The sequence below is a fragment of the Ylistrum balloti genome, unplaced genomic scaffold (genome assembly GCF_031769215.1).
Source record: "Ylistrum balloti isolate Yb309-2 unplaced genomic scaffold, AGI_CSIRO_Ybal_v1 Utg370652, whole genome shotgun sequence".
Classification (NCBI taxonomy): Eukaryota; Metazoa; Mollusca; class Bivalvia; order Pectinida; family Pectinidae; genus Ylistrum; species Ylistrum balloti.
Window position 1 is genome coordinate 606539 of NW_026782396.1, and position 12403 is coordinate 618941.

At 36.8% G+C, this 12403-nt stretch overlaps 1 protein-coding gene across 1 annotated transcript in view; it reads left to right on the top strand.

Moving 5' to 3' along the window:
* Nucleotides 1–8395, top strand: part of LOC132557266 (voltage-dependent T-type calcium channel subunit alpha-1G-like) — a 212357-nt gene extending 203962 nt beyond the window's left edge. The window contains exons 34-36 of the mRNA XM_060221755.1: nt 2984–3097; nt 4093–4234; nt 6819–8395. Of these exons, the coding sequence (XP_060077738.1) occupies nt 2984–3097; nt 4093–4234; nt 6819–8395 (1833 nt within the window). The remainder of the gene's footprint in view (nt 1–2983; nt 3098–4092; nt 4235–6818) is intronic.
* Nucleotides 8396–12403: the final 4008 nt, after the last annotated feature.

A 12403-nucleotide genomic window follows, 5' to 3' on the forward strand; every position in this document is an offset into this window, starting at 1 on the left:
CATCTAATAGATGGTTGATTATTCAAATCGCCCTGCGTCCGTGGTCCGTCGTCCGTCCGTCCGTCCGTAAACAATTCTTGCTACCACTATTTCTGGAAAAGTACTGGATGGATCTTTCTCAAATTTCATATGCAGGTTCCCCTTGGTCCCTAGTTGTGCATTGTACCTTTCCTGGACTGATTCGAATTCAAGATGGCCGACAGGTGGCCATCTTGGATTTTGGAAGTAAAAGTTTGTTACCGCTATTTCTGAGAAAGTACTGGATGGATCTTCCTCAAATTTCATATGCAGTTTCCCCTTGGTCCCTAGTTGTGCATTGTACCTTTTCTGGACTGATTCGAATTCAAGATGGCCGACAGGTGGCCATCTTGGATTTTGGATGTAAAAGTTTGTTACTGCTATTTCTTGAAAAACACTGGATGAATCTTTCTCAAATTCCATATGAAGTTTCCCCTTGGTCCCTAGTTGTGCATTGTACCTTTTCTGGACTGATTCGAATTCAAGATGGCCGACAGGCAGCCATCTTGGATTTTGAAAGTAAAAGATTTTTACTGCTATTTCTTGGAAAGTACTGGATGGACCTTTCTCAAATTTCATATGCAGTTTCCCCTTGGTCCCTAGTTGTGCATTGTACCTTTTTTGGACTGATTCGAATTCAAGATGGCAGACAGGTGGCCATCTTGGATTTTGAATGTAAAAGTTTGTTACTGCTATTTCTTGGAAAGCACTGGATGGATCTTTCTCAAATTTCATATGCAGGTTCCCTTTAGTTCCAAGTTGTGCATTATACCTTTTTGGACTGATCCGAAATCAAGATGGCTGACAGGCAGCCATCTTGGAGTTTGAGAGTAAAATCTTGTTACTGCTATATCTTAGGAAGTACTGGATGGATCCTTCTGATATTTCATAGATATTGGTTTCCCTTGGTCCCTAGTTGTGCATTGTACCTTTTTTGGACTGATTTGAAATCAAGGTGGCCCACAGGCAGCCATCTTGGATGTCGACAGTAATACAGCACAAGCACATTGTCCATTATCCACCTGTAACTGACTGCTATCTAATAATACTTTGGGATCTTTTTCAAATGATATTTGCTAATAGGTGCTCAATAAAAATATCTTGTGCCATCATTGAGTACATTCAATGAAGACCAGTTCATGAACATTTACAACACCTGTAACAAACAAACAAAAATAAACAAATCTTCAGGAACTGAAAACAGATCCTCAAATGGTGGGCGCCAAGATCCCACTGGGATCTCTTGTTTCTACTTCCTGTTTAACAGTGAGGCTACACATGGTTAGTACTTGTGGGTATTTCTCTCTGTCAATTATTTTTTCTACTTCCTGTTTAACAGTGAGGCTACACATGGTTAGTACTTGTGGGTATTTCTCTCTGTCAATTATTTTTTCTACTTCCTGTTTAACAGTGAGGCCACACATGGTTAACTGTTTGTGGATTTTACTCTCTGTCAATTATTTTTTCTTACTTCCTGTTTAACACTGAGACTACACATTGTTAACTATTTGTGGGTATTTCTCTCTATCAATTGTTTTTTCTACTTCCTGTTTAACAATGAGGCCACACATGGTTAGTACTTTTGGTATTTCTCTCTGTCAATTATTTTTCTTACTTCCTGTTTAACAGAGAGGCTACACATGGTTAGTACTTGTGGGTATTTCTCTCTGTCATGGTCAGGACTATCAATTGTGTCAATTTGTTTACATTTACTGCAGTGGTATTCTCTTCCAATATTGCCTCATGAAATGTTTTTGTGAGAAAATGCAAACCAAATTTGTGTATTTAACTATCACCATGATTTAGCTTATCCTTGTTTGTATACTGACTGTTCAAATTGAAGCCATTATTTCAACATCACATCAATGATCATAACTTGATCATTTAACGTGATGTTTATATTTAAGAAAGAAAGTAGCTATGGAAGGAAAAAGAATGTTTCACAAACTACTTTTGATTTATATCACAATAAATACTCCTGATGATAAGATAATAGTTTTTATGTTAATGACTGTAGCAACTTTAAAACAACTGATCTGAGTACATCTTGACTTAACTTGATGATCTGACCAAGCAGGTCATTGTACATGATTTACTTGCTGAAATATATGCTATTTAATGTCCATCTTACATCTAGTGATTTTCAGAATTTAATTCCTAGATCAATCAGGGCTTGGAGAATTAATTTTCTAGATCAATCATGGCTTGGAGAATTAATTTTCTAGATCAATCAGGGCTTGGAGAATTAATTTTCTAGATCAATTATGGCCTGGAGAATTAATTTTCTAGATCAATCATGGCCTGGAGAATTAATTTTCTAGATCAATCAGGGCTTGGAGAATTAATTTTCTAGATCAATCAGGGCTTGGATAATTAATTTTCTAGATCAATCATGGCTTGGAGAATTAATTTCCTAGATCAATCATGGCTTGGAGAATTAATTTTCTAGATCAATCAGGGCTTGGAGAATTAATTTTCTAGATCAATCATGGCTTGGAGAATTAATTTTCTAGATCAATCAGGGCTTGGATAATTAATTTTCTAGATCAATCAGGGCTTGGATATATATATTGTATAACACACAGTCCTGTGAAAGGTATGTCTTCTCCTCCACAATAAGCTAATGCAATATCTGTTAAGTGAACTCTCCGAGAGTGTCTGGGCAGATTCAAATTCATTTCCTTAATATTTCAGAAAACAGAAAAATGTTATTTAGATTTAGTGTTTAAATATTATAATGCTTTGACAGCTCAGGCATTTTTGCCTGAAATAATTAAAAAATGTTTTCAAAGTGATTTTGAATATTATTCTTATCTGTCATAAATGGGCAAGAGAAACAAAGTATAAATGAAAACAGGCATGTATAGTTTGATCAAGTTGTTCATGAACGAATTGATGAGGAACAGAATAGTTATCAAACAAGAGTTGTGAAATCTAATGTAATACTCTAAATTTTAACACACAGGAATCTCATCGCATGGTGGATGAAGACGAGCTGTTAGATGAAGAGGATGACAATGAAGAAGAAAAAGAAGAATCAACTGGTAGAGATGTCAATGTTAAAGAGGAAGAGATGGAGGTATGTGTATCAGAATGGCTTTACAGTCATCCCATACTGGACGTTTGATCGTAAATACTAAAGATACAATGAGTTTGGAGTCTTGGTTTCTGTAAAGTACATCATTGGAAGGTAGTTTGGGATGCAGGGGTTATGCATGAAATTTAAGTGAAACATGTAATTCATGGACATCAAATAAATGTTTTCAAGGGAACAGAGGCGAGATCACTTGTTTACAAACTCTCAGCTACATTTTTCTTTGAAGATTTCCCTCGACCTATAAGCCATGGTTTTTTCCTTGTGAGTCGGACGTGCAGCTTAAGTGCCGGCGTGGCTTATAGGTGGACAAAACTAAAACACAGAATACGGAAAAAATGTAATTTCAGTAAAAGATATCATAAATTGGCTTTTACAAGTAGTACCAAATGTTTGTGACTGAAACCAATTGTGTAAAACCAATTGAATACTAAATGATTTGAAGATTGCAATCGAATAACATTCCCATGGATTTTATTTATCATACCTGTTGATATGCACAGTAATATATTCTTGATAAAATATGCTCCAAATTTGGTCAGAAGTATTCTTGGGTGAATAGGAACAAGGTTTGTGGAAAGAATAACGATTTAAAATCTTACACCTCCTATGAGAATAAATGGATATTCCAAATTGGGTCTGAAACATTCTTGGATGAAGAAGACTAAGTTCTGTATAAATGATGCATCCCAGCCTACAAGGTAGGAAGAGAGGGGCCCAATTGGGGAAATGTAAGTTCAAAAAAGTCATTCAATACAAGGATATAGTCTATGGTTGGTCAGAAGCAATTTTTATGAATAGTTAATCTGACCTCTTTTTGACCACAAGGGCAAGACCCAGTGTGATAATTATATCAGAAATTGTTTGTCAAATTTGGAATTCTATATTAAATGGCTGAAAAGCTAAATTAGCTATGTGAGTGATGTAGGCCTCTTGTTGTTCACTGGGTTGATTGATAGCCATGATTTCTTTGTCCCCAGATGATGTTGAAGATTAAAACACCTGTCCCATCATATGTTCGTAAGTTAAAGACACCTATCTGTAAACAAGCTTCTCTCCCACCCAGCTTTACCTTCCGACCACCGAGCAATGAACCACCAAATGAAAACGAACCTGTGAATGGTAAGTTAACAGATAACTGTACTATGTAAATGGTATATTCAGCCATATACAGTACCATTGAGGCAATTTGGCTCTCATACCCTGTTGGAATGTTGAGCATGCAGAAGGGGTTAAAATCTCCCTTCAACTTCGCCTGAGCGATGTCGCAGGAACATTACTCCCGCAGTGATGGGGATTATAGACAGCCTTCCTTTGTACCTGGACAATGTCCCTCAGCGATGGTGAGCAATGAGAATTAGCCACTAGGCAAAGTGGTGGGAAAATCGCTCCTTTTGCAATGACGAGCTATGGATAATTTTTTTGCAACCTTTTGTTTTATCTAGTTTAGAAACATCAGCAATGTTGTATGTACTTTACTTCAGAAATATTCATATGTCTAACACACATTCTCACATATGTCTAACACACATTCCCACATATATCTAACACACATTCCCACATATATCTAACACACATTCTCACATATGTCTAACACACATTCTCACATATGTCTAACACACATTCCCACATATATCTAAACACATTCCCACATATATCTAACACACATTCCTTTTTGACAATTTTTAAGTAATTCATTAGATGTTTTCACCTTAATAAAAAAAAATGTAAAGATATAAAAAGGGATGAACCCTTCGACCTTCCTTCATTTTCTTGTAGAAACATTTTATTAGGCCTGTACTTACCTCGAGTAGCCACATAATTTGATGTACTGAAAATGTTCACTTATCTATGTGTCTGTGTGAGTAACACCTGTGATTTTATTTTGGTTGGAAGTGTTCATCATGAGTCTACAAGGTGTATCTACTAAAAATGTATTGGTTCCAAATCTCAGGACAGTTTATTATTCGAAACATTGGTATGTATTGGACTGTCAAGAAAGGAAAAACTTTCAAGTGAAATCAAAACTGAAACATCTTTTTCTATGTTCTAACAAAAACTAGATATTTGAATTCTTACGGAACTGATTTTTTAGATTAGATTTTCCAATACCAGTGATGTTTTATTCTATATTTTCAAAAATTAATAATTCATATTCAATATGCAGTTCATTACACATGTAGATAAACAAACATCTTGATAGTTGAAGTGATTACAATGTACTATATCGATACCAAATGTGTAAACTGGAAATATTTTTTACACATCCAATATGGAAGCACCTGCAGCTACATCCATTCTATTGAAATTCAAAATGCAATGGACGTATTAACTTTGGGTCACTAGTGATAATTGAGAAATAATCTTAACCTATAATTACAATGAGACTTATTTAACTTTCACTAAGTAAGGCTTGCATTCTTCCATTTTCCAAACTTCAATACTTTGAAATTGTTACTTTCTGTATTCAATGATCAGGGCTATTCAAAGACCTACAGTGAATTGCAGAATATTTAATTTTCATAAAAACATTGCTTGTTTTGAATTCTAATTAAAGTCATACCGTTAGTTAGCAGCCTTCTTGAATACCCTGATCAGATACAGAACTGTAATTGAGAACAGCTTTACAATCAGGGAAAGTATGAATGATTTTTTGGTTGATTTCACACATTTTGTATGTTGGTTACAGTTTCACAGGACTTAACAGAAACTTAACAGAAGATCGGTTTAGTACTGAGTTGGTACGCATTTGACTTGTAATGTACGTTGTACATGTACAGCAAGGAAACATTGTAACCTTGTAGCAGTTAACGTTACTGTTAAAATTAATACCTGTAGCTTGTCATTGCCGCGATGTCCCGGTGGACTGATATAGGCATGTCTGAACCATATACAGTAACTTAATCCCTTTTGCCTGTCTTCCCCACAATGTCGTTGCTACCAATTTATCTCGTGAACCTGTCGCGATTCCGCTGCGACAGGTAAGTAAATCGATTTCCCTCCCGCAGGGTTTGAGAGCAAAATCACCTCAACTGGTACTGTGGTACATAAAAAGGTATTGTATAACTGCAGCACATATTATATCATAAAAAATGATGTGTAGGAATCCTGGTTACAGGATAGATATTTCTATACATTATACAATGTTTACCTGTATAATTATCACCTGTCCTGTAATGGTGTGTAGCAATCCTGGTTACAGGATAGATATTTCTACACATTATACAATGTTTACCTGTATAATTATCACCTGTCCTGTAATGGTGTGTAGCAATCCTGGTTACAGGATAGATATTTCTACACATTATACAATGTTTACCTGTATAATTATCACCTGTCCTGTAATGGTGTGTAGCAATCCTGGTTACAGGATAGATATTTCTACACATTATACAATGTTTACCTGTATAATTATCACCTGTCCTGTAATGGTGTGTAGCAATCCTGGTTACAGGATAGATATTTCTACACATTATACAATGTTTACCTGTATAATTATCACCAGTCCTGTAATGGTGTGTAGCAATCCTGGTTACAGGATAGATATTTCTACACATTATACAATGTTTACCTGTATAATTATCACCAGTCCTGTAATGGTGTGTAGCAATCCTGGTTACAGGATAGATATTTCTACACATTATACAATGTTTACCTGTATAATTATCACCTGTCCTGTAATGATGTGTAGGAATTGCTGTTACAGGGTCCCTCCTGGTTCCGGTTGATATAACCATATCAAGCTTTGACAGCAGTGTTGAGTTGTCTGGGTCTTCAACTCTGGACGTCCCCCTGACACCATCTACCTACTATTCTGACAACTCCAGCTATATTGAAACAAACCTTGACCATGAGCATTCGCCTCAAGAAGATTCTAGTAATGACATGTGTCATATACCACGTATGAATTATCTAAATCCTAATGCAAAAATGGTTAGTCCACAGCAAAAACAGCGATTTAAAGATCGAAAACTTGTACGCCAAAAGAGCTGTGACTATGATAGCCCACCAATCACTGAGGAGTGTGTAAGTACACGCGGAAAACTTTTATTATCTCCCTGCCAAAAATATCGTGAAAAAGTATCCCAGTCACAACCGTCTTTATTGATTGTTGGCATGGAGGCACACAGATGTTCAAAAACATCCAAATTATCAGAGTGTCCCAGCCGCCGCCGACTTAGTTACTTGCAGCGAAGTCAAAGTAGTGGTGCAGAGAAAGCTCGAGTACGTGACCGCTACTGTTTTGGTGCTAGTCCACAGAGACCACAAAATTCTAATCAGCACAAACATACGACAAAAGGCTACTCTGTCTTGCATCCATTGGCACAGGATCCAATTGCTTGTTCCCATACTGTGCAAGGTCCTATAGATAAAACAGTCTCTCTCACATCATCGACCCACATTTACCCGAACCAGCTGAAACAAAGCAGCAATTCCCCAAACCAGCTGAACCGTAGCAGCACATGTGACTCGCAGTCAAATGACTGCTCAACAACAAGCGATTGGACAGGAGATGATGCAGCCTGTGATGAAGAGGTAAGGCAAATCACTGGTGATGACACAGAAGAAGAAGAGCTTGGTGATGATCTTCTCGACTGTTTTTCCCCTGATGTTCCAGGGGAGCGTACTCTGCTTATAGCTGAGGCCCCAGAAGATGAGGCTGCTCCAAGCAGTACCACAACAGACACTCCAGATAGTAGGCAGAGCATGATAGACTCAAATTACATGCAACAGACATGTAACAATAGCAACAGTTCAACAGATATCTCGGGTAGTAGGCAGAGTGTGATAGACTCACAAGACAAGCAACAGACATGTCACAGTGACAGCAGTTCAACAGATATCTCGGGTAGTAGACAGAGTGTGATAGACTCACAAGACAGCAAGCAACAGGTGTGTCACAGTCTCAACTTAAATCTACTTCCTACAGTGCCTTGTCATGTACTTTCTGCAGATAAACTCAGTTCCAATGCCCACAGTTGTAGTCACTCTAGTTGTCATGATGATAATTGTAGTCACCATAGCAACCAAAACAATAAGTGTAATGGTGATAAAACCTCTGTCTTAGTACATCCACTTTCCTCAGGAGAACCTTGTAAAGACTTAGAACAGGGCGAAATTTGTGATAGGTCTGCATCAGAGGGAGATAGTAAACTGTACACAGCCGACAAGGGGAGTAACTCCTCTGGCACAGCCAAATTTCCTGTGATACATTTTGATGACCCATTACAGGTGCGGAGAAGGCACTGTTCCACAAACTCAGAAGATGGGGAATGCTTGTGATTGGTGACACGAATCCTGAATTTTTCATTGTATCATATAGATACTTGATTTCTGTTAATAACTGTTCACACCAGGAGTTTCATAACAAAGATTATAGATATCATTCCTACATATTAATGTTTAAAACATGAAATGGATTTGTTCACATTAGTTATATTTGTTGTGCGCTGTGGTTTACAAATTAATGTGTCAAATTTGATGAGATCATTACAGATTTTTTATCATATGTTTTACACATTCTTTTACGTCCTATGAATTGTAACTACATACTTTTATGCTTTGTCATATCTCTTCAAATTTGTTCGTGACTAAAATATGACATTTTTGTTTTCATTCTACAAATATTTCTCTTAATATTTATACATAATCATGCTTGTAAATTGGGTTAGTTGAAATAGTCTTTAGTTTAGAAAATTGTGAAAAGTTGTTTCAACATTGTAGTTTTTAAATTCTGTTGACTTATTTTGTTTAGTCATATCTGCAAATCTAATGATTCTACAAAAGAAAAAGTTTCAACAATTTTTCAGGATTTGTGCATGTAACGAAAACCTTGTCAAATTTAAATAATTCCTATTCATCTCTGCTAATCATTAATGAGCAATATATATATATATACTTACTCGTCTTTGGAAATCATTAATGAGGAATTTATTTCCCACTCGTCTCTGGAAGTCATTAATAAGCGATTTATTTCCCACTCGTCTCTGGAAATCATTAATGAGCGATTTATTTCCCACTCGTCTCTGGAAATTGTTACTGAGCGATATTTTTCCTACTCGCCTAAGAAAATCATTAGTGAAAGATAGATTTCTTAGCCCTCGTTGCGTGAGTGATACATTTCTTACTTGTCTTTGAAAATCATTAAAATAATACTCATATTATTGGTGTATATTTGAGAATTTATTGTGTTTTGATTTTGGTTTAATGCATAATCATCAGGGATTACCAGTTATCAAGTCAACTACGTGTGTCTGCCACACCTCTCGACGGTCAGACTGTGTGTTATTTCTGTCACCATTGTTTGTTTAATCTGTCACCAGTGTCGACCTGTGGGATTAGCTACATGTGTCCTGTGTTAAATCTGTCGCCACTGTCGTTCTTTGTGATTAGCTACATGTGTCCTGTGTTTAATCTGTCACCACTCTCAACCTGTGGTATTAGCTACATGTGTCCTGTGTTTAATCTGTCACCACTCTCGACCTGACATATTACCTACAGGTGTCAGTGTTTAATCTGTCACCACTCTCGACCTGACATATTACCTACATGTGTCTGTATTTAATCTGTCACCACTCTCGACCTGACATATTACCTACATGTGTCCTGTGTTTAATCTGTCGCTACTCTCGACCTGACATATAACCTACATATGTCTGTTTAATCTGTCACTACTCTCGACCTGACATATTACCTACAGGTGTCAGTGTTTAATCTGTCACTACTCTCGACCTGACATGTTACCTACATGTGTCTGTGTTTAATCTGTCACCACTCTCGACCTGACATATTACCTACATGTGTCCTGTGTTTAATCTGTCACCACTCTCGACCTGACATATTACCTACATGTGTCAGTGTTTAATCTGTCACCACTCTCGACCTGACATATTACCTACATGTGTCAGTGTTTAATCTGTCACTACTCTCGACCTGACATATTACCTACATGTGTCAGTGTTTAATCTGTCACCACTCTCGACCTGACATATTACCTACATGTATCAGTGTTTAATCTGTCACCACTCTCGACCTGACATATAACCTACATGTGTCTGTATTTAATCTGTCACCACTCTTGACCTGACATATTACCTACAGGTGTCAGTGTTTAATCTGTCACCACTCTCGACCTGACATATTACCTACATGTGTCCTGTGTTTAATCTGTCACCACTCTCGACCTGACATATTACCTACATGTGTCAGTGTTTAATCTGTCACCACTCTCGACCTGACATATTACCTACATGTGTCAGTGTTTAATCTGTCACCACTCTCGACCTGACATATTACCTACATGTGTCAGTGTTTAATCTGTCACTACTCTCGACCTGACATATTACCCACATGTATCAGTGTTTAATCTGTCACCACTCTCGACCTGACATATTACCTACAGGTGTCAGTGTGACATAATGCCTTCATGTGTCTGTATTTAATCTGTCACCATTGTTGACAAGTCAGACTGGCTGCATTCATCTGTTTTGTTTGTCACCGCTGCCGACAGATCTGACTGCCTATGTAAGTCTGTGCACCTTATAATCGTTAGATCTCTTACAAATTATGATTGCGAATATAATAAGAGTTGTTGTGAAAGATATGGATAGAAGTCAAGGAATGGTTCTGATTCATTGAACCCCTTGTGAAGATTCATTCTTCTATTTAATCATTGTATCTCGTATGGAGAATCATTCCTATGTGGATTCATTGGACCTCGTGTGGAGAATCAACCCTGTGTGTATTCATTGGACCTCGTGTGGAGAATCATCCTTGTGTGTATTCATTGGACCTCGTGTGGAGAATCATCCCTGTTTGTATTCATTGGACCTCGTGTGGAGAATCAACCCTGTGTGTATTAATTGGACCTCGTGTGGAGAATCATCCCTGTTTGTATTCATTGGACCCTGTGTAGAGATTCAATCCTGTGTGCATCCATTGCACCTCATGTTGAGAATCATCCCAATGTGTATTCATAGGACCTTGTGTGTAGACCCATACCTGTATATATTCATTGAACATGTGTGTAGACTCATCATTGTATGTATTCATTGGACTCATGCCTGTATGTACATCATTGATATAGGAGAGCAGTCTTCTCACAGTGAAACGTAATATGATTAATGATTCATTTATATGCAAGTAGTATGAGTTAGAGAAACAGAGTTGGATGTTTTTATATAACGTTATTTATATCCTTCACCCAGGATGCACTGAGAACTGTGATGCCAAGATTTATCGTGTCAGTAAAAATGCTTTTTATAAGTTAAATGTTCTGAAGTTTTCAAAAAATAAGGATAAAGTTCTTACTACTTTAATCATTGTGATGGTGCAAAATAATATTCAGAATCAATGACGTGTGTAAATATCATGTGTAAAACAATTAACAGAACATTTGAATAATTAAACATGTAATGTGGAATTTATGGAAAGCGAATTACAGAACGCTAAATAGGCTGATCAGTGAATATCTGCAGTAATATTGGAAGGAAACATGTGCACTGACAATAAAGCTTTTGTAAAAATTACTACAATGAAACATAAAACTCATAGAGCCTTTGTACAGCTGATAACCCTCTAACCCTAAAACAAAAAAACCGAAAGTATCACCAGTAACGCTTTGTTATGTAACAATGCTGAGTTGTGAGTTTCTTTATTGACTGTAATTAACATGTTCTAGCCTACTATCTTATATTGTTAAAGGAGTAGGATATTGTCACATTGTATAGCTAAAACCCAACCATCATAACTACCCCTATTTCTGTCATTTAATGTACTTTTCAAAGTAGTTTCAGGTAGAGTTGGTTGTTCACAAAAAATTTTTCAAATTTGTCTAAAGATACAATGATTAGTTTTGTCACCACTTGATGATCAGACGAATAATATGATGAGTGTTGTGATGTATATCATCAATTGATGATCTGGCGAATTATAAGTTGAAAGTATTTTGAATTTCTGTCATGAATTGATATTTAGAGGAGTGAAAATGTGAGAGTTGTTCTGCTATCAATCGGTGATCAGATGAATGATTAGATGAGTGTTGCTAGTTTTTTAGCAAGGCATGATCAGACGAGAGATAAGATGAATGTTGTGAGGTCTGTCATCAGTTGATGATCAGACGAGAGATAAGATGAGTGTTGTGAGGTCTGTCATCAGTTGATGATCAGACGAGAGATAAGACGAGTGTTGTTAGGTCTGTCATCATTTGATGACCAGACGAGAGATGTGATTAGTGTTGTGAGGTCTGTCATCAGTTGATGACCAGACGAGAGATGAGATGAGTGTTGTGAG